At 52.9% G+C, this 22,701-nt stretch overlaps 1 protein-coding gene across 2 annotated transcripts in view; it reads left to right on the top strand.

The window, feature by feature from the left end:
• The window catches only part of SIM2 (SIM bHLH transcription factor 2), a 46,368-nt gene that overhangs the window by 20,801 nt on the left and 2,866 nt on the right, over nucleotides 1-22,701 (top strand). For both annotated transcript variants that reach the window (XM_082394588.1, XM_082394587.1), the window contains exons 5-10: nucleotides 1,286-1,371; nucleotides 3,157-3,356; nucleotides 7,809-7,915; nucleotides 18,285-18,432; nucleotides 19,764-19,932; nucleotides 20,479-20,887. In XM_082394588.1, the coding sequence (XP_082250714.1) occupies nucleotides 1,286-1,371; nucleotides 3,157-3,356; nucleotides 7,809-7,915; nucleotides 18,285-18,432; nucleotides 19,764-19,932; nucleotides 20,479-20,887 (1,119 nt within the window). The remainder of the gene's footprint in view (nucleotides 1-1,285; nucleotides 1,372-3,156; nucleotides 3,357-7,808; nucleotides 7,916-18,284; nucleotides 18,433-19,763; nucleotides 19,933-20,478; nucleotides 20,888-22,701) is intronic.

The raw sequence follows: 22,701 nt of genomic DNA, 5'->3' as shown, positions 1-22,701 counted from the left end.
GACGTGGGGTCTCCCACTGACTGATTTCCACAGCCAACCGAGTGTTCAGGCTCTGAGGTTCACAAGCACCTGGTTTTCACCTCATCTGCAGGGTTGGTTTTCTGTGTCTGAACTGGCCTCCTTGTTTTATGGTAATTGTGTGAGAAGTGGGCTCTCCCCAGAACTGGGTAGTTAATTACTGGGTGATGGTTTTTATACCTGAGCGTGCTCTTCTGGAAATGGGGTAGACAGGCCGCCATGTTAGAGGGAAGCCTTCTGCCTCCAGACCCCAGCTGTGCAGAGAAACTGTGGGTAGATATGGCAGCCCCTCCAACTAGGGGAGGGGGCCTCTGAGGTGATGCCCTCAGCTCCACTGGGCAGTGCCCTCAGGGAGGGGCGGAAGGCCTTGCTTCCATTCCTAGTGGTAACCTTTCTTTAAAAATTAATTTATTAACCACCACCAAAGAGCTGTTTATTTAGAGTGGAATGACCTCGCTCTCACCCTGGGGCGAGGACAGTCTGCCATCCGTGCCCAGAGAGCTGGTGTCCGCTCACTAAAGCAGAGGGTGTTTCCTTGGGGGACGTATGCGTTTACAGTAGTGAGGTCGGAGATTCGTGTGTGAGGCCTGCGACGGGAATGAAGGAAGGGCTTTGGGCCAGAGAAAGGGGCCGGGGGTGGGGGGTGGGCGTCCATCCAGGGCTGTAACTGAGGGTGAAAGCTTTGATCTGGCCCAGTGGGTCTGCTGGGTCCTGTGCCCCATCCCACGATGCAGGGCAGTCTCGGTGCCCATGGCCGTGGGCGCACTGGCCACAGGGGCCCTGGGGCCGGCTCCCTCTGCCAGGGAGAGGCCGGCACTTCTGACTCTCAGTCGTCAGAGGGGGGACGTCAGTCAGATGCTTCTGGGCTTCCCGGCAGGCTCGGCACGCGCCCAGGGCTGGCCAAGGCGGTGCTCCTGGCACCGGGCCTCTCTGTGGCCACCGTCAGGGGACCACGGCAGGTCGAGCTGGGCTGGGTCGCTGCTCATAGATCCTCACCTTGGCCCCAGGTTGGCGTCTAGCAAGGTCTTGCTGTGGCCATGTTTCGGGCTCCCCCTTTCTGGAGCACGTGGAAGCTCGCCGGGACCGGGCCAGCCGCCCCACCCCACCCGGGTCCTGGCCACCGCCTCTCTGAGTGGGGTTCTGGGTGGACTGGGCCAGGGCCTCTGGCTGCCTGATCTGGTCCAGAGGGTTTATTGGGAGTGTTGGGATAAAGTCAGGGGAAGCATCATGGGACAGTTTGCCAATCTAACCTCACGCCTGCTTTCAGAGTATGAGATCGAGAGGTCGTTCTTTCTTCGAATGAAGTGTGTCTTGGCGAAAAGAAACGCCGGCCTGACCTGCAGCGGATACAAGGTACCGGGAGCCAAGGGCTTGCGGGTGGGAAGGGGGCAGCGGTGGGTCTTCGCTGTGCTTTGTGCTTTGCTTCACGTTCAGGAACGTCTGCAACAGGAAGGCGCCACCGCCTAACGTAGAACTTTCTAGGGACGCTGCTCACGGCGAGTGTGAGGGCTGGAACCTTACAGGGATGTTCCAGGCAGGCTGGATTTCGTTGTCTGAGGCCAGGAGTAGAATCTGACCTTGGCACCTTCCGGTTCTATAGTGCACACCGGGCAGCTCCACTGGAGCAGCCGCGCCTAGACTTTCTCCTGCCTCGGGAGAGGGGTCATCAGCCCACCACTCTGGAGCTAGAGGCGGATGGGAGCCTTTTTGCGGGCGAATTTGTGTAAAAGGAGGCAGGGGTGGGGTGAAGAGAGAGGGGACAGTCCTGTGCCTTTGTCCTTTGTCCTGTCTTTCTGGAATGCCCCTCCCCCCTCCTCCCCATCCCAGGGTCCGCCTCCCCTCAGCCTCTCCTCAGCCCCGCTCCTTCTAGCCTCAATGCCAGCTCTTCCCTTTGACCATTACCTCACTCTGTTTCGTAGTTTGGGAGATACTTATGTGCTGTCCCAGACCCTAAACCTCAGAGGTGGAAGCGTCCGGCACCACCCTGCACCCTGTAGATATTCTTCTGGAGACTTGGGTCCTGAGATGTTGCTGACACTTACTAACCATCCAACTGTCTGATCTTAAGTAAAACCCATCACCTACCTTGTCCTCAGTTTCCTCATCAGTAAAATGGGAGAATAGACTCCAAGGATTTTAAGATTTGTTCCAGCCCTAAAGACTGTGAGTGTTTTCAGGAATCCTGGAGGAAAGTTTCTGAAAAGAGGATTTAAGATTTTAGCTGTTCATCACTGCTGTTATGATGGTCATGATCCTTTCAAAGATCTTACTGACCGTAACTTGTGTAAATGCTTCAGTATTGAAGCTTAGGGCTGTACAAATGTTTCCGTTTGATATTTGGAACACTATACATTTTCTCCTATATGGTTCTTGGCTATAACAATTAGAAGTGTTTCTATATAGCCACGCTGGATTTGTGTTTATTACAAGTGGATAAAATCTTGAATTATAAATAAAGTAAATACAATAAAATAAGCATATGTTCAAAATGAGGACTTTTTTTAAGGGAATTCCCTGGCGGTCCAGTGGTTAGGACTCCACGCTCCCACTGCAGGGGGCACGGGTTCGATCCCTGGTCGGAGAACTAAGATCCCGCATGCCTCACAGCCGGGAAAAAAAAAAAATGAGGACTTTTTTGATTGCCCTGAAAGAACTCTTCATTTACTGGAGTGATACAGCTTGTCAAATTATTTAAATGTCAAGTTAGCAATTGCAAAATTCAATCTCATTGGGAGATGATGAGCTTTATAGTTACTGAAGTGAACATTATGGAACAATGGTTAGCTCCCCAAAATGCCTTTGTTGTGCCCTCTAATTGCAATGGCCATGAGTTAATTATGCATAAATCCATTCTATATTAGAGAGTCTTCACTTGTGGAGTTACTTGAGCATAGTCAATTGCATAAGATAACTCTTATATTTTATGACAATATTGTTTCCTAAGAAAGAAGCATAGTTCATTTCTTCCGAGCAGTGAATCAGATGTCTGTCAGCATGTTGGCTGCACGGCTCAGTAGAGGCTGGGCTGGGGGAATATTCCAACCTGTTCCAGAAAAGAAGCAGGCCCAGAGCCAGGAGCAGTGGGTACCAGTCTGACCTCCGGGTCGCCGCCAGCTGACCCTGCCTGTGCTTCCCCAGGTCATACACTGCAGCGGCTACTTGAAGATCAGGCAGTATATGCTGGACATGTCCCTGTACGACTCATGCTACCAGATCGTGGGGCTGGTGGCCGTGGGCCAGTCACTGCCGCCCAGCGCCATCACGGAGATTAAGCTGCACAGCAACATGTTCATGTTCAGGGCCAGCCTCGACCTGAAGCTGATATTCCTGGATTCCAGGTGAGTTTGGCACCTGCTGCTGCAGAGTTCCGGAAGATTCTGATGGTGGAAACTGGCCCCTGAAAGCTACACTATTAAACCAAAATGTAGCAAGCAATAAGCTGTACTAAGAATATGAATTAGAAAGAGATTTAGTGAAAGAATTAGTATCGACCTCAATAGTCCAGGAGTGGCCGGCCTCTCCAGCTTATAGGTACTTGTTTTATTTGTTTATATTTTCATCATCTCACTGGAGTTTGAACTGGAAATATGTGTTGTGGGCAAAAGTTAGCCTTTTGAAGACCCATGAAGTCAGGATTCTGCCTTGTGTCTCCGTCAAGTTGGTAGGACTTTAAAACAAACAGAAAGTCTCCACCCTGAGCGGTGTGTGTTACTGGGAGCGCGTCCAGCTCCAGCTGGCGGGAAGCCGAGCTCTGCCGGTCCCTGCAGGGCTGAGGCAGCGAGCAGAGAGGTGGCCTTCGCTGGGGGGAAGGCTGGACCCACAGCTCGGCAGGTGCCCGTCGGCATCTGGCCTGGGAGGGCACCTCCGGCTGATGGGGAGGGCGAGGTTGCAGCGTCCCCAGAACTGTCTCCCACTTGGCGAGGCCCAGCAATTTGAGAATCTCCTCTCAGAGAGAGGAGGGAGGGTGGACGAGGCAGAGGCACTGACCGGTTGTTTCACTGGGCCTGGGGAGGCGTCTGTGCGTCCCCCGAGGCGGGCTGCAGGCCTGCGGGGCCCCCCGGGGCTTCCATTTTCTTTGCCCATTTGGCTACTCACAAGGATGTTAGGAAAGATGAAGCTATGTAGTAGTTGGGAAGCATTTGTGAAAGTGAAAAGCCTGATATATCTGCAAGGTGAGTCGTTTTGCCTCTTGGCCTTTTAGATTCCTCAACTGTACAGACAGAAACGAGTGTTCAGAGACGCAACTCCTGACTTTTGGTGTGTGTAGCTGAGCTTTCTGGGAGAAAAGTTTTACACACACACACACACATTTTCCTGTATGTCCTGAAGCTAGGATTTATTAATTTTTTTTCACTTTTTAAAAATTGTGGTAAAATATACATGACGTAAAATTGATCATTTTACCCATTTATGGAATAAAAATAAACTTACCTGGTTAAGGATAAGAGGTGAAGACACTATTTAGCCCAGTTCATCGTGAATGCATCTCAGACCGTTCAGAGGCAGAGAAATGACAAGGGTTGGCCTTACAGGGTCATCGTCATGGTCTCAGAAACTCCAGGCAAAGAGGAAGTATAACCCCTTGGGGGAAGGATGCCCGCACCTCTTGGGAGGGCCAGACGCTGACGAGGGCTGTTTGCTTGCAGTAAAGACAGAGGCACCTGCAGGGAGGAGCCGGGAGGCCGGGGCCGGCGTGGGGTAGACCTCACAGCACGCAGGGACAGAGAAGCTCTCTCCAGACTTAGGAGCCACTTCTAAAAGTGGACTGCAAGAAAAATCTGACTGTCCATGTTCATTATTTTAGAAATTTGGGAAGATACGGCAGGTTTCTCCCTTGTTTTGTCTCCTAGTTTTTCTTTGACCGTCCTGGGAAAAGCCTCTGAGGCTTGGTGAATCCTCTAGAAGAGGACAGAGGGGCGTCTCCCCAGAGGAGAGATTTCAGGTCTTCTCGAGTTGTTTAATCCACACAGCTTTGAAACGTGAGGGACAAATCGGGGAGCTTTACAGAAGAGGTTATGTGAGTTTAGCTCAGAGGCCAGCTTGCTCCTGAAGGGAGCCTCTGCTTCTGGGTGTAAGGGCCGTACCCTCGAGGTGAGTAGTAAAGCAAGGTGGCCATCTCGAGGAGGACTTCCTGTCTCTACAGAAGCCTGTGCAGTTCTTCCTACTAAGTACCAGGAAGCTTTTAGCAAAGGCTTGAGGTCTTTTCTGAACCCCAGTCGTGTAGGAGATCCTGAAGAATTCTTCACACTCTGGTCTTCAGTCGGTTGCAGCTCGATGGTCTTTGAAAGGCCACTGGGCTGGGGGACAGAGGAGCTGGCCCAGTGCCGGAGGGTCAGTAGAATGGGCTGGCAGGGTGATGTCAACTCCTACGTCCAAACCCCAGAGGCCACGGCAAGGGGTTGGCCTGAAGCCCAGCAGCCCCAAAGTCACAGGGGCCAGGGTGGGAGTCCTGGCAGGAGGGCCCAGCTGGTCCCCCCACCCCCGCCAGCATAATCCCAGACAAAACTGAACTCGGCGTAACCTGAAATCTGGTTCATAGGGGTTTTGTGGTATTTCACTTTGAAACTGTAGCTGGTGCTTTTGCTAAGGATGGGTGAACCCGGCGATGTTTGGGGTTTGGCAAATCCCTCTGACAGGTCTTCAGACACTAGAGGGTTGGAAAAAACCAAGAGGGCAGCCTGCCAAACCCTTCCCTTCCCCTTTAATTTTTAAAGCCAGTGTGTACTTTGATGAGAAACTTAATACATGTGTTTCTGATTCATTTACACATTCGGGGCCGTTGTTCTGAAACTTTACATCCAAAGGGTCTGGGAAGCCTCTTTCATCCCCACACCGTAGAGATGCCTGGTTTTCTTTTGGGGGGAAGCCAGACGTCTCAATTTTCCTGCCACACGGAGTTAGACTCCAGTGGGGCCTGAAGTTCTAGGTGGCCCTTGGACAGGTCCCCCGAGCCCTGAGAGGCTCTGGACTGTGCAAACTCCCTTTCTACCCACCTCCAGCCCCAGCTCCTTCCTGCCCTGGAGGAACACCATGGAAATGTGTACACCAAATAGTGAGTGATTCCATGGAAATATGAGGCTCACAGAGATTTACGACCCAAAGCCTGTGCAGAGCTCCACAGAAAGGGGAGCGGGTTAGGGAATGAAAGTGAGGTCAAGTTTCCCCATTTAATTTACAGCTAACATTTCAGATCTGGGCCAGCAGGGCCCCTAGGCCCTGTCACCCTCAGTCCCCACTGACTTCTCACCATGGCCTCACCTCCTTTGGAATCCCCTCTTGTCTCCACTTTCATCTGTTCTTGCATATCTGTCACCAAGATGCACCTCCTCCGAGGGCGTGGCTCCCAGCACCATCGTCCGTGGCCTGGGGATCGATACCACGGCCACGTGCAATTTTCACCTACGGGTGGAGTGATCCAAATGCTAGCGATGAGGCCGTCTCGGATGCTGAGAGCCACTCTTCTTCAAAGAACTGAAGTGGGAAATGGATATGCCTGGGGCTTGATAAGAATAAAAACTGGGCAATGGCGAATAAGCACAGGGAGAATGCTTCCATGTCCACAGCGAGCTTAAGCCTTACCTTCAGTCACAACAGTTTGGGGTGTTACTATACTATGTTCTGGGGGGAAACAGTCCTCCGCCGATAGGAGTCTTAAACGTCTCCAGTTACTCCCTAAATCCCACCTGCAGGAATCACGCAATCACAGCATCATCCTGAGACCAACTGTGCCAGGTAACAGTGTCCAGTGTGGAACGGAGGGTTACAGGTTCGCACACACAATAGGCAGGATGTGGAGCCAACCCAAGTGTCCATCATCAGGTGAAAGGATGAAAAAAATGCGGTATCTACATAAAACAGAATATTATGCAGCCATAAAAAAGGAATGACGTTCTGATAGATGCTACAACATGGATGAACCTTGAAAACACGTTAAGTGAAAGAAGCCAGACACAAAAGGTCAAATATTGTATCCTTCCACTCAGAGGAAATATCTAGAGTAGACAAATTACTAGAGATAGAATGTAGAAGAGAAGTTGCCAGGGACTTGGGGAGGGGGAAGTGGGGAGTTATTGTTTAATGGGTACAGAGTTTCTGTTCGGGGTGATGAAAATGTTCTGGAAATGAAAGTGGTGATGGTCATACAACATTGTGAGTTGTACACTTTAAAATGGTTAAAATGGTAAATTTTATGTTGTGCATATTTTACCAGAATAATTTTTAAAACTTTCACACAGGACTTTCCCCCCAAAAAAAACCCCAGCGAGTGGGCTCTGTCTCACCTTGGTAGCTCCCCCCAATATCAGTATCAAGTCCACTCTTAAGCATCCTCTGATAGGCTTCACCTTGAAAAGGGACTGACCGTTTTGAGCCATCCCAAACCTTCACCTTGAAAAGGGATTGACCGTTTTGAGCCATCCCAAACCTTCACCTTGAAAAGGGACTGACCGTTTTGAGCCATCCCAAACCTTCACCTTGAAAAGGGACTGACCGTTTTGAGCCATCCCAAACCTTCACCTTGAAAAGGGACTGACCGTTTTGAGCCATCCCAAACCTTCCAGCCAGTGGCTTCAGAAGGACATTCCTGCTCATGAAGAGTGCCGCGTCCTGCGCTGGGCTGGAGCTCATAGACTTGCTTGTAAAAAAAGATCATTCTCAGTTTCCAAAATCAACACCCTCTCCACCCACCCCCAAGCCTTTTAGCACTTGATTAGTTGGAAAAACCAATGTTAGTTTAAATGAAAGGCAATCTGCAGGGCATTGTAATTCACGGAGCCACCGTCCTCCCCCAGGGTGACCGAGCTGACTGGGTACGAGCCACAGGACCTGATCGAGAAGACCCTGTACCATCACGTGCACGGCTGTGACGTCTTCCCCCTGCGATACGCGCACCACCTCTGTGAGTACCACGCTCACCCTGGCCAGCAGCCCCTGCAGCTGGGGAGGGAGCGCCGAGGATAGAGTGGGGGCAGCGTCCCTTGTTTGATGCGATAACTACCCATCGTGTACCCACGAATCTTGAACATCAAGCCTGTCTCCAGGTAGCCCTTGCTTTCAGCACAGGCACTCATTGTCACTTCTCAAATATCCAGTGAAACCCTGGCAGGTGTGGGATGATGTGGAAGTTGCTGGATTCTATTCAATAGATTATGGATTTGGAACCTAAATTTCTCTATGACGTCTGGATAGCAGTTGTGGATAACGACAACAGCAGTAGAAGAACTGGTACTCACAGGGCCCTTACTAACGTCCGGCACTAGTTTAAGTGATTAAATACATTACCAACCAAGTGAGGGAGGTTCCCATGTTCATGATCCTCCCTTTGCTGTTGAGGATGCCGAGGTTCAGAGAGGTTAAGCCACTTGCCTGTGGTCACACAGCAAGGAGGCGGCATAGCTGGGAGCTGAATCCAGTGAATTCGGCCTCCATCTGTTGTCCATCATCGGTTGGGAAGCTCAGGGAGACCACAGGTTTCTAGGATGGGAGAAGTCCACGTAGAAAGAGAAAACCAACAGTATTCCATTTGTCAACAGAGGAAGTGTGGGGAACATCTGGATGCGAGGGTGGAGGCGCTCGTCACTGAAATGGTTAAAGAAGTAACACTTTTCTTGTAGAACCAAATAGAGGAAGCAAATAACTGGGATGGAGTAGAATACCTCATCTTCCCGCCGTCCAGCCCCACCATGCTAATGGCCGGTCCAGGGGTGCTGGTTAACGGGGTACGGAGGGCTGGGGGAGCCAGATCTTCCGCAATGCGGCCCAGGTGGCACGTCCTCCTTCTTGCTGTGTGTTGACTAAGAGGCATCAGAGGACAAGATGCTGGTGTCGGTTGCAGCTGGACGACGGGTCCCAGGGCTGCTCGATCCTCGGCCACGCCGTCTGCCTGGCCGTTTGGTGACAACTGGGACTCCGTTAGCCCGGCAGTTACGAGGGTATCGCTCTTCTCTCCTCCCGAGTCACTAAGGGCAGAAACCTGTGACACCAGGAGGCTGGCGGGGCAGACGCCGTCAGCTTCTTCCTGCTCCATGTAATTCACAACAGCATGAAAAAGCCCCTGTGCATGGAAGTACGTGGAGTTGTGAGCAGCTTTTTATGTTTTTTAAAAAAATGGCCAAATCATGATCTCATATAAACGTCCCTGACCTTCTCGAAGCCCAGCTTGGTAGCGAGCAGCTGCCTAGTGTTCAGAAGGGCTCCGTAGGTCAGGTCACTGATGTGGGAGCTAGAAATCTTCCTTGTGTCAACGGGGTAGGAAGTGTCAATTATAGAATTAGATCTTCGGGAGACCTGAAAGTCAGGGTGGGCGGTAGAGGGGAGCAGCTGGGAACGTGTGCTCTGGAGTAAGGAGAGCGACTGGGGGGTGGAAGAGGCATCTGCTGGAGGCTGTGTACCACGGAACAGTCTAGAGGGAAGGACAGGCCGGGGGGCGGGCAGGGGAGCAAATGGGAGGGTTCACAGCTCCACACCTCCCTGCCACTGTCAGGGTGTCCGAGGAACAGCCGCAGCCCTAGGGGCCCCAGCCCCGTCCCCTGAGGCAGGAGCACGCGGAGCCTCTCTCTCTCCAGCACAGGAGTTGAAAGCAAACCCTTGAGTTACACGAAGGGAGAGTTATTTTTCAAAGCAGGGCTGCAGTGTGCGAAAGTAGGCCTGTAAGCGCAGAGAAAGGAAGCTCACGGAACTAAAGTCTTTGTTTTAAATACCATTTTTCATCTCTCGCATTGCGTGGCTAACAGAGCACAGGGTTTTTCAGGGGGAACAAATTCAGTTTGTGCTTTGGAAATGTAATGAAGGCCATGGTGGTGGCCAGTGGGAGGCTCCCGTGTCCCCGACACGGACCAGATGCGGCTGGGAGGTGGAGAGGCCTGTCTGTGGGTGGGACAGGCCATTGGGTGCTCAGGCCTTCAGTGGTCTTGACCACACGATGGGTCTTCAACTTGTCCACCAGGAGCCCCCGTCTTCCTGAGCTCATCTGACTTCCTAAACCTACCGGGGGTGTTTATTCGAGAGGTCTCCTGCAATTTACGTGATGAATTCACCTCACTTCATTTGGAATTGGGATTTCCAGACTTTGCAATTATCGAAAGGTCCCTGAGAGGGAAGGTGCACACGGGCTTCCAAGGGACACGCAGAAAAGGTGGAGGGTTTACACACCAGAGGGAGCTCGGCTTTGCCAAATGAGCTAGAATTGGTAAATCAAAGAAAACAGAAAATAGCAGTCTTGACAGTGATTGCTACTGTGCTGTGACTCTGACCTTCACTGTGGCCGAGACCCACCGCGGGGGCCGGAGGTGCAGAGCACAGGGCAGTGAGACCAGGAGACGGCGGGTGTGGCCTTGGATCCCACCCGTCTCCCCTCCACCAGCTTCCCTGCACCCCCCCACCCAGTGTCAACGAAAGCCGAGTGACAGCCGGAAACAGCCGAGGCCTCTACCCACGCATCGGGTGGGAGTGGGTCTCCCGGAGCTCAGCCTCAGCTCCAGCCTTGGAACCGTCCCCAGACGTCCCTCAGGGCAGCAGACACACTTCCCAGAACGTTACTTCCCCTCCGGAGCTGGACGAGGAAAGGGAAGACAGTCTGCAACCAGGGCAGGTGTTTGGAGGCGGGTCTTCAGGGCGTGCCGTTCGGGAGATTTTGAAATCCCTCTGTCCGGTGGTCCCTGCGGCCTCACTCTCCTTCCCGGGCTTCCTGTTCCCGTCTCTCCGCCCCCAGGACTGCTTGGCATCTGTTTAATTTCCTTAAAAAACAGGAGCTGAGTCTGAGGTTCAAGGGCAGAAGTTTATTTGGACAGTGGCTGAAGCAGGGGCAGCGAATGGGAAGTGAGGTGCGGAAGGGAGGGAGCCATGGAAGGGGTGTGTCCGGCGACTGCTGCCACAGGCCACTGGCCCTCAATCCCCCGGGGACCCTAGGAGGCCAGGCAGGACCCCTGCCTCAGCTGTGGCACTGAGGAGAGAGGGAGTGGGGGTATTTATACACTCCAGGCATTGGCTGAGGCTGCTCTTGGGGTGTCGTACCCCTCATCTGTCAGGGGATCAGCCAAAGAACAGCCTCAGGGGGAAGTGGAGACTCAGGGTAGAGATGGGGACTCAGGGGGGAGGTGGGGCCTCAGGGTGGAGATGGGGCCTCAGGGTGGAGATGGGGCCTCAGGGTGGAGATGGGACCTCAGGGTAGAGAGGGGGACTCAGGGTGGAGATGGAGCCTCAGGGTGGAGATGGGGACTCAGGGTGGAGATGGGGCCTCAGGGTAGAGATGGGGACTCAGGGTGGAGATGGGGACTCAGGGTAGAGATGGGGACTCAGGGTAGAGAGGGGGAATCAGGGTGGAGATGGGGCCTCAGGGTGGAGATGGGACCTCAGGGTAGAGAGGGGGACTCAGGGTAGAGAGGGGGAATCAGGGTGGAGATGGGGCCTCAGGGTGGAGATGGGACCTCAGGGTGGAGATGGAGCCTCAGGGTGGAGATGGGGCCGCAGGGTGGAGATGGGACCTCAGGGTAGAGAGGGGGACTCAGGGTGGAGATGGAGCCTCAGGGTGGAGATGGGGCCTCAGGGTGGAGATGGGGCCTCAGGGTGGAGATGGGGACTCAGGGTGGAGATGGAGCCTCAGGGTGGAGATGGGGACTCAGGGTGGAGATGGAGCCTCAGGGTGGAGATGGGGACTCAGGGTAGAGATGGGGACTCAGTGGGGAGGGGGGCCTGAAGCCGAGTGGGGGGAGCCTGGGCGGGAGGTGGGGCCTCTGGAAGCTTCTGGGGCGTCTGTGGTGGGGGGAGGGGTGTGAGGCAGCCAGTCCCGAGTGAAGGTCCACCTCTTCACTGCGTGTCCTCAGCTTTGTCCCCTCCCTGGCTCCGTGAGGCACTGTCCCTCCACAAGCTGCCCCTCGCCTGTCCTTGCACGTGTGGGTCTCCCCCCTTGGGGGCCTCTTGCTCCCACTGCACAGGGTCCCTGCTGGGTGGCCGGAGCGTCCTCCACACTGAAGCTCCCGCCCCGTGAGGGCTGTGGCGAGCCCCCCACTCTGTCCGGTCTGTTTCCACTCCCGGCTCAGTGCCCACGCGGGGCCTGGGCTCTTGTTTCCAGACAGCGCTTTCCCTCATCCTGCTCACGAGCTGTGCAGACTGCAAATCAGCTCCGGCTGCCGGAACGAAACGCTGCAGACCGGGCTTAAGCAGCAGCGGTGCGTTTTCTCATGGTCCCGGAGGCCAGAAGTCAAGGTCAAGAAGTCAGCAGGGCTGGTTTCTTTTCTCTCCCTGCTGTGTAGACGCCAGGCCGTCTTCTCCCTGTGTCCTCACGTGCTCTCCCTTCCGTGTGTGTCTGGGTCACCTTCTCCTCTTCTTCTAAGGACACAGCCGTACTGGGTCAGGGCCCACCCACGTGGCTTCATTTCACCTCTTTGAAGGCCCCGTCTCCAGACGCAGCCGTGTTCTGAGGTCCTGGGGTTGGGATGTGAACATGTGAATTTGAGGAGAGGACATAATTCAGCCTATAAAAGGGGCTTCCCTTCATTATCTCTGTGTCCTCGCCTGAGTGGTGGGCACGGTCCCATCCCCACAGCTTAGCTGGACATCCCGGCTTGGGGAGGGCAGGTGAGGAGACCGAGAAGGTGGGACGCGTCCCCTCACAAGGTGACTTTTCGGTCCTGTCGCCGGCTGCTCTGGCAGCTCAGGGGCCCGGCCGAGCCTCCCGCCCTGCAGGCTCCCCACGGGTCCCCGCAGTGGCCCCTGGCGACTGGACCTCTAGTCCTTCAATCCGAGCACAGCTGGAGCTGGCCTGGGGGCTGCCCCGGGGCCTGGGCACCCGCGGCTTTGACTGCTTCCCCTCCGTGCCCCACAGCTGAAGGCGGCCACGGTGACCCGCCCGCTGGGCCCCTCAGGCCTCCAAGGCCCCCAGGGAGCCTCCTGGTCCTGCGAAACGTACCGACTGTCTGGGCAGTTGACGAGGTAACTCGGCTCAGGAAGAAAACTAACAGTTGCCGACACCCAGGACCGAAGGGAGCTCACTGTCGGGTTTGCCCGGGCCACGCTCTCTCCACACCGGTGTCCGAAACCCAGGAGCCAGGCGAAGGGCTCTGCTAGAGGCCTCATTGGGCGTAACAAGTGGTGGTTCTGCAGGACCGTGGTCAGACATATGGTTTCCACACATTCTTCAAAATATTATCTTAACCGGCAGCAGGGGTCCACGGGGTCTGAAGAAAGCTCAGCCCCTCAAGACAGGGAATCAACGCCTTCCAGAAAGTCAGCCTCGTGAGGAGGAGCAGGGCTGGCCCTTGCGGTCTGGGGGAGCACAGGCTTCCGGAGGCCAGCTAGATGGGGGCTGGGATGGCCCCGGCACCTCAGCCTCTGGTCAGTGTGGTCCTGGACATTCCCAGCTGAGCTCTCCAAGTGAGTCTGTGCCAGGGCTTTCCCCAGAACCTTCTGTAAGGAGATCCTCTAGGGGATCCTCTAGGGAATGTCTTGGACCCTCCCAGCTCGTTCCCGGCTCACTGCCTCCTGGTGGCTGGGGGGAGGCCCTGACAGCCGTGTCCCGTGGCCTTGGGAAGGTCCTCCCAGCTGGGGCCTGCCTCCCTGCCTCCCTGCTGCCTTTGCAAAGCATTTGGGAGACTCTTGTATGGGGGGGGCTTGACCTGCAGGTCCTCGGTGTGGGCAGGGGGCAGCCTGGTGCACAGGCGGGGCTGGGATCAATATCCGTTAACTTGAAGATGTGTGTCAGGGACACCAGGCAGGTTTCTTGTGGACACGGTGTTTCAGAAGAACCATGATGTCTGCACGGCTGTTCGTCCGAAGTAGTTGTGAATTTCACCTAGTTCTCTAGGTAGGACCCTGTCCAGAGTGGGCCAAGCCCACATGCCAAAGAGAACACAGGTTGTGTCCAACTATCAAAACATCTCAACGTCACAGAAAGGCTTTGGAGCCTGAATATGTGGTCCACATATTTCAAGCAATAATTGTTATAACAAAATTATAGGACGGCTGGTGTAGACCCATGGAGAACACACTTAAAATGATGTACAGGGGCCACAAACTCAAATGCTTATGGGGCCAGGCATGTAACATGAATGTATGAGTGGACGCAGATAGGGCAATATGGAGTGGTGGAGCTTGTGGCTAACTGGAGAACACATGACCCATCCAAAGGCATTCTGGGTAACAGCAACACTATGCCACCAACAAAGCACATCTGTGGACACATGCAGTCCATGGGATGTCAGCTTGCAACCACTCTGTAGCACAACTGTGGAACAGGGACAAAGGTCTTCAAATAGAAAATACACTTGAAAGAAGTTTCCAATCTACCGTGAGGAGTTCTGATTGACATCACAGGGAGGCTGGCTTCTGCCGCTGGCCTCTCTTGCCTCTGGACTGGAAATGGATGATGGAGTTTAATTCATATGCAGGTCCTTTCTAGATGCTCCCCTCTAAAAGAGTCTGGAGGTAGAAGCAGCTTTGTCTTCCGGACGAAGGTGCAGGGAGCCTGTGCATTAAGGGGGAGCCACGAGCAATGAAATGGGAAATAATCGATAATAGAAAGCACAGTGCGATCTACACGCTGTCCTGCTCCCTGGGAGCAGTTTGGACATTTATAGGTGTGACTTGATGGGTCTGGCTGAGCCCATCTTCTGTGGTCAGTGTCACTTTGCAGATGTTGCACAATGCAGCCCCCTGGAAGTTCTTCCCCCCTGGGCTTTCCAGGTCTTAGTGACCAAACTCCCTCCAGCCCCAGGTGTAGAGCAGGGGCATGGGGGGGGTTAAGGATACCGAGACCCGTTCCCCAAAGGACCACGTGGCTTGTCTCCAGTCTCGCTGACTGTGCTCTCCCTGAGGCTCTGCTGGCAGAGGCGAGAGCCAGGAAGAGCACGGGGATTGCACTTACATCTTCCCCACGGGGGTGGTTAGTTTCCTGCGGCGGCCGTAACCAAATACCACAAGCTGAGTGGCGCGAAACAGCAGCAGTGTACTGTCTCCCAGTCCTGGAAGTCAAGGTGTCGGCAGGGTCATGCTTCCTATGGAGCTTCCAGGAGACGAGCCTTCCTGCTTCCTCCAGCTTCTGGTGGCTGCCAGCGGTCCTTGGCTTGTGGCCACAAACCCCAGTCTCTGCCTCCGTCTCCCTCTGTGTGTCTGTGTCTTCTCCTTTTCTGTCTCTTATAGGGACACTTGTTATTAGAATGATAGCACCTAATCCAGAATGATAGCACCTTGAGATCCTTAATTACATCTACAAAGACCGTTTTCCCAAATATGGTCACATTTGCAGGTTCTAGGGGTTAGAATCTAGAACATGTCTTTTGGGGGGACACTATTCAACCCATGACAGGCATTTTTGGTGTCCTTTTCAGCTCTTAAAATTCGAAACAGAAATGGATATTATGCTTGAGGCCAAAGTTTACTTTCCTTCCAGAGGCCAGCTCGTTGACATGGCTATGCCTCCAGGAAAAATTCTGGAACCAGGAGGAATTCTGGAGGAACCAGGAAGGCCATCTATTTTTCTGGATAGTGTATTTGTGGAAGTAGAAGTTCCATTCCAGAGTGGCCTCGGAAAACTGTGACCACTGGCTCTCATCTGGGCGTGGATCCCCTGGATGTCAGAGATGCTGCAGCCCAGAGGAAGGTGCAAGGGCAGGGCCTCTGTCCCCAGGAGCTGACGGCTAAGGGGACATCTCCTTCCTCCCCCCATGCACCACTACCGTAAGCAGGGTCTTGCTTCTTAGCACTCTGGCCTGGGATCCTTCAGGCAGATTATTAAATTCAACAGATTGGATGAGGAGCTAGAGCAAACCAAAGAATGTTGTGACTAAGTGTCTAGGATTTCACCTTGGATTGATATGTTGATTATTGCCATGGGTCACAGAGAAGCAGAAAAAAAAAAAAAACCCAAAAAATTAAAAAAAAACACTACGTCTATGTTTGTTTGGTCTCTGTATCTAAAGCTTCATCGTAGCAGAGTCAGGGAGGATCAGCGCTAATAAAATCTCTGCAAATTCTGCCATTTGAATCCTAATATAAAATATTTGGGATAAATATTCCAATAGTCATTGCATTCAGCTTAAGATGATTATGGAGAGATTTTAGGAATATTGTAAGAAATAAGGGGAAGTATAAAGTATAAGAAAAAGGAAAAGTATAATGTCATAGTCCCAGGGGCTTTACAAACACTGCAAGGAATAGATTTCAAAGCCAAAGAGATTAACAAGCATTTCTGTTGAAGAAAGAATGACATCTTGGGAAATCCACAGATGGGACCTCAGTTTGATCATGTTGCCTCTCTTTGGGGGCCATAAGCAAATTGGTTAACTGAGTCTCCCCTAAACATTGGCTCACACCCACCCCCATAAGTAGCTACACAGAACCTTCGAGAGGCCGCTGCCCCCTCCTCACACAATGGCCCCTGAGAAATGGGAGTCAGAGGACGTGGCCTGGGCCCCAGCCATGTCCTCAAGCTCTGTTTTCCTGGTGATGCCCACCTGCCACGAGTGTCTGTCGGGGGGTAAATGAGTCAGTGTATGCGAAAATGAGCTGGGAATAGGAACCTTGTATTTTGTTGTTAAAAAAGCAATCCTCAAAAGGAGAAGAAGCCCTGGAAAGGCTCTTTCCTACTACCGTGGGCTACACGCTTCAGCATGATCTTATTCTGCCAACTGAGCCCACTGACATGCCAATGTTAAGCCTGGGAAGAAAAGAGCTGGTCCTGCGCTGTTCCAGAGCCCGGCCTCGGCATCTGGGCTGGACGGTGGTTACACCTTTGACCCTGGCTTCATCCCTAGGGGGTGCGGGGCCTCATAGACGTTGTATTTCCACTTCCCACCCCCAGACAGACTGCTTACCCATGTGAAAATTAACTAAAATTTCATTCTGATTATAAAATGAATACCCGCTCCTTGTTGGAAATTCAGAAAATCAAGAAAATGAAACTACCTGTAATGTTATCAGTCTGATAAATGAGCGCTAGCATGTTGAGTCCTCCGCGCACGTCTGCCACTGTTGTCAATCTTCACACGAACACTCTGACCCTCACATATGGTGTGGGGAGTGTGATTATCTTCCTGTTGTAGTCGGGGAAACCGAGGCACAGGGAGTTAGTAACTTGTCCAAGATCACACGGTTGGGCGTGTATATGTGTGTGTGTGTGTGTGCACGTGCACACTTTTTCATAATTAGGATTATACGTTATGCAGTTGAGTCTTGTCTTTCCTTCATTTAACGTTGTGTCATATGTATTCCCCGTCATATTACAAATTCTTATCAATCATCATGTGAGTGACTGCTTGGTACCCCGTCACTTATATACCCTCTTCCCTATTATTAGACAGTTAAGTCTCCCCTCCCTTTTCTCCTGAATTATAAGCAGGACTTCAAGGAATCTCTTTGCCCTTGAGTCTTTCTTTGCATTACTCATAATTCCCATAGGAGTAACTCCTAGATATGAAATCGGTGTGTCAATGGGTATGAGCTGTGGATCCAGAAGGACCTCACCAATTCACCTTCCTCCCCACAGCACGTGCCCTGCTCTCCCGAAGGCCCTGAGGGGAATCAGTGCAGTTTAGGTGTCCCTGGAGGCTTTGGAAGTGGGCTGCCCAGAGGTCCAGAGTTTGTAGCCCTGCATAGAAGATAGGCCTGCAGGCCCAGCTTTCAGAAATTACATAGCCATGTAGAGGTCTCTCCTACGTGAGCATCATAGGAAATTCGTGGGCCCAGGGAAAACTAGGGTTAATGGGAAGAAGTATAAATGGCAATAGAGTAACAAACAGTTTCACTGTGAGTACACACATGTTCTGGGGAACAGCAAAAATCAGCAACAATGTGACACTTCGTTGAATGCACTTAACTTACTATTGGGTTTAAACAACTACATCACACACACCCCTTCCTTCCACCTATTATGAGTTTGGGGGATTATAACGTAATTATGGCATTTTGGAAACTAAAAACCAAAACCAATATTATCACTCTGCCAGGTGCCAATGTTGTCTGGGGACTAATTGCTTCTCCCAGTGAAATCAGTGACAATTAAATTAGAGTTCTTTACAGGGGAGGGGAGAAGTTGCTCCATGGACCCCGTGAGATTGTAGGCAAAACTCTTGCGTGTGCGCATGTGCGTGTGAGCGTGCACACACACGCGTGCATCTTCCTATGGAGAAAGCCCACTCTCTTAGTCAAGTGCTCAAAGGTGTCCTGGACCCCAGAAAGGTCCAGAACCTGGGCTGTAGGTCAGCCGCGGGGGCGGCCTCCTCCAAGGCGGGTCCTGCTAATCATTCCCCAGGACTCATGTCACCTTGTTCTTGCAGTGCTGGTGAAGGGCCAGGTCACCACCAAGTACTACCGGCTGCTGTCCAAGCTTGGCGGCTGGGTGTGGGTGCAGAGCTGCGCCACCGTCGTGCACAACAGCCGCTCGTCCCGGCCCCACTGCATCGTGAGTGTCAATTATGTCCTCACGTAAGTCAGACGCATTTGTTTCTCTCCTTGCTCTCTCCTTCTCCCCCAGCCCTCATCAGATCGCTCCCAGAAGCACCATCTCTCTCTCCCTCTCTCTTTCTGGAACTGTTCATTTGTCTCCTGTTTTGTTTTACTGAACAATCTGGTTGTCTGGGAAGGGCTGAACGATTTCTATATCAGCACTGAGGGCCGGGTGTGCCCCGAGGCTTAGGATGGGATCGGACGGCCCGGGTGAGGGGGGTGAGCGGGCAGAGGGCGGGCGGGCGATGCCCCCCATCTTGAACAGGATGGAAAGGGGATGCACATCCCGGACCAAGAATACAAACTTATACTCTCTGGGCCCACAGACATTTAGGTCATCCTGCTGCTTCTGCCATTTGAGACAGGGGCTATCTCCCATTTTTTCCTTGTCTTCCTACGTAGCCTGTTGTAAATGATAGTGAACATTTAGCACCTTTAAAACTCCAGAAGGTTAAGTTCAGTCGCAGTTAAGACCATTAGAAGCAACAGGACCTAAGTCTACCTGGGACCGTATGTTCCTCTCCACCCCCCGTGGCTACTATGTGTTAAATCACTTTGCACGCAGCCCCACCCTGAACAGGGTCCTCTGTAATGCAGTGAGGTTTTAGGCTCTCTGTTCATTCAGAGTGAGTGCCAGGTTCCTGGGGGTTTGGGGCGGGGTGAGAGGTAGGTGGTGGTTTTTTTAGAGGTAGAGTGATTTTAGCAAAACTGTATGGGAGAAAGCATTTTAGTCCCTTAATGATTCTTCCTGAGCAAACAGGCGTGGGCTGGGGCTGGGGCTTTGGGCAACTTCCCCTCCTGAGAATCTGACGGTGCCGAGTTGGCTCTTTAGGGCAGGAATGGGCCCCTGATGTGGAAGTGGACAAGCCTGGAAGCCAGGCTCCTGGACCACCAAGGGTCCCCACTCACACCTCCCTGGTGCTAAACAGGGAAGCAGCTGGGCCACAGACACTTACACCGATCAGTAGCATTTCTGTCCTTTCCTTTCTGCCCTGACACCCTGCCTAGTGGCGAATGGTGTCCGCAGGAAACGTGCGTGGGGCCTTATGGGGTGGGAGAGAGCCATACTGCGCTCCCTCTATTCCTGCTGAAAAACACTGACGTCACTCAGCATCTCCCGGGGGCTCTGAGCTCGAGGCTATGGGGCGGCTTTTATAATGAGGGTCAGCCATCCCTCGAATCCCAGCCCCATCCACTTAGTGGAAACGACACAGTGGAGCTTCTCGAATGAACTCGCCCTGGGGATGGTCCCGGGAGCCTGCCCTTCCTCACAGCCCGCGGACATGACCTGTCCCGCTCTTGTTCCTCAGGGACATCGAATACAAGGAACTGCAGCTGTCCCTGGACCAGGTGTCCACGTCCAAGTCCCAGGACTCCTGGAGGACCGCCTTGTCTACCTCACAAGAAACTAGGAAATTAGCTAAACCCAAAAACACAAAGATGAAGACGAAGCTGAGAACAAACCCTTACCCACCACAGGTAACACACACCACCTGCAAGGACTCAGGGCACCTGGGCACCTCAAGGAATGACGAACCTCTGATCGCACTCAGGGGTCTCCCAGCCCGGGAGTTGCTCTGGGATGTCCCGCCCACAGGGTGGAGACGCGGCCTGGGGAAGGCAGGCAGAGCTAACATCCAGGGGGATGAGTCAGGTCTAGGAAACAGAAGACTACATTGGGGAGGCTTATCAGCTGCTAGAATCCATGTGCCTGGTGCCTCGTGTTTCCATAGCATTGGATTTTAATGGAAACCTTCCCTCTCTCTTTTAAAGTCTTTTGCGAGCTCTCAGAAGGCGCAAGTGGCTGCATGTATCTGGTGTTTTGTCACTTGGGGTGAGATTATCTCTTTCCACCCAGAGGGTGGGTCCCTGGGGTGCTGTCTCCTGGGCACCTGTCCCCGGTGGGACCTCGCGCTGGTGGCCTGGGTGGGCCCAGCCCTGGGATGGGGCGGGCACTATAGGATCGGAAGGCAGTTGGCCGCCGGCCCCTCAGTGAGCCCTTCATCCGTCTTCTTTGCTCGGCAGCAATACAGCTCGTTCCAAATGGACAAACTGGAATGCGGCCAGCTCGGAAGCTGGAGAGCCAGCTCCCCCGTCCACACCCCGGTTCCCCCAGAACAGCAGCTCCATTCAGAAGGCAGCGACCTTCTGTATGCCCCGTCCTACAGCCTGCCCTTCTCTTACCATTACGGACACTTCCCTCTGGACTCTCACGTCTTCAGCAGCAAAAAGCCAGTGTTGCCGGCCAAGTTCGGGCAGCCCCAAGGGTCCCCGTGCGAGGTGGCACGCTTTCTGCTGAGCACGCTGCCAGCCAGCGGCGAGTGCCAGTGGCACTATGCCAACCCCCTAGTGCCGGGCAGCCCGTCTCCAGCTAAAAGCCTTTCCGAGCCGCCGGTGAACCCTGCTCGGCACAGCCTCGTGCCAAACTACGAAGGTGGGTCATGTTTGCACGAGGGGAGGGGCCAGGGCTTGCACAGCGCTGTCGGTGGGTGGCAGATGGAAAAAGAACCCTCACACTGTGGGCAAACTTTCCCTTTTTTTCTGCTTCTAAGTGGGAATGGCTGTGCTTTCCTGCCCTCACTGAGAGCGCTTCACGAGGGTGCCGAAAGCTGGGCAACTGAGCCAGTGTGCCTCGTGGGCACCAGGGACAGTGCAAAGGGCAGAGGAAACTGGGTGTTAGGCCACCCTCCATAAAAATCCTGGCCCTGTTTGCTCCCCAAAAGGGAGGCAAAGTGATTTTCCTATGTACTGAGAACCCCCAGCTATATTTATTTTTTAAGATTACTTTCTACTCCACCCAGAAATGAACATGGAACACTATTGGTTTTCTTCCCATGCCAGTTTTCGAAGTGTGAGAAGCGGTGGTGGAAAATCACAGGCTCAGGGACGGAAGCGCCACTCACCACCCCAGGGCAAATAGCACAAACGCTCCAGGACTCAGTTTCTTCATCTGTAAGACAGGAACATAGGCCATGTCAATTGCCTACCGCAGGGCTTGGCAGACAGACAGGAATGGCCTTCCAGCCAGCTCCTCCTGGCGGCAGACAAGCAGAGGTCCTCTGTGGAGGTGCCACCAGCTGCCCCAGGCCCAGCAGACTCCTGCCTGCTCCTTGGGACAATCCCAGGCAGAGGGTAGAAGGTGGGAACTGAGGGTTAGCTCAGCGGGGTGTGTTCCTGTTTCACGCAGACCTAACTACTGCTCAGACTGTAGACGAGGTTTGTGTAAATGTCCTGCGGGGACCATTGAATCACAGAGAAGCGTCACCTGCGTAAGGAGAGCCCCCTGGAGTCCCCCTCCCACCTTTCTCTCTTTGCAGGCAGCTGGGGCTCTCTGCTGCTCCTAGGGCTGCTTTGTGAACCTCTCGCTCTGTGCTGTGACCCAGTCTTTACAAGCCTGTGAGATAAATTTGGTCTCCATAGACGAGAAGAGGGCTAGATCCTGGGAGAAATCTAACCTTCTTGGAGATTAACAGGACATGTTTCTCAAAAGTAGCCAGTTTAAAAAAGAACATACCAGCAGCTGGGGCAGTGCAGCTCTGCCTTTTGGCCTCAGGCAGCCCAGAGATTTGAATCCCCAGCACCCATCAGTGCATAGGATCCCTCAAATAACCAAGGAAGGGCCAAGGGAAAAAAACAAAGCAAAGGGTTTTCATAACAGCTGAAAATACTATCCACTTGAGACTGAGTTGAAAAGATTATTTTTGTGTGTGTGCGGGGGTTGACCAGTGAGATAACACAGTATTTGATTTTTTAAATTGCTATTTTGAAAGTGTAAGAGGTTAATAACCACTTCATTTGTCAGTCACTTGGTAAAAATTGGACCAAAGGTGCTAACTGGGAGCAGTCTGTGATCGACTTCCTAGACTTTTTGATATTAAAGGAAGAGGAAGGATGTCTTAAGGTTTTAAAAAAAAAAAAAAAAAAAAAGACTTCCCTGGTGGTCCAGAGGTTCAGACTCCACACTCCCAATGCAGGGGACCTGGGTTCGATCCGAGGTCAGGGAGCTAGATCCTGCATGCCACAACTAAGAGGCCGTGCAGCCAAATAAGTAAATAAATAAATATTAAAAAAAAGGGGAGGGGAGCCAATTGATTGCAGACATCTAATTAGTGACGATGGTTATTACTTTAATTATGACTAAAGGGAGCAGGGTGATTACCACTCCGCCCTCCCCACTGAGGTAAAAGCAAAAAAGATCAGGGCAGCCTGGGGTCACCTAACACTAGGGCCGAGGAAGCCTCTAGACCA

The sequence above is a fragment of the Balaenoptera borealis genome (genome assembly GCF_965194805.1).
Source record: "Balaenoptera borealis genome assembly, chromosome: 5".
Lineage (NCBI taxonomy): Eukaryota > Metazoa > Chordata > Mammalia > Artiodactyla > Balaenopteridae > Balaenoptera > Balaenoptera borealis.
The sequence above is the reverse complement of the archived record's forward strand: the minus strand, read 5'-3'. Positions and strand labels throughout refer to the sequence as shown.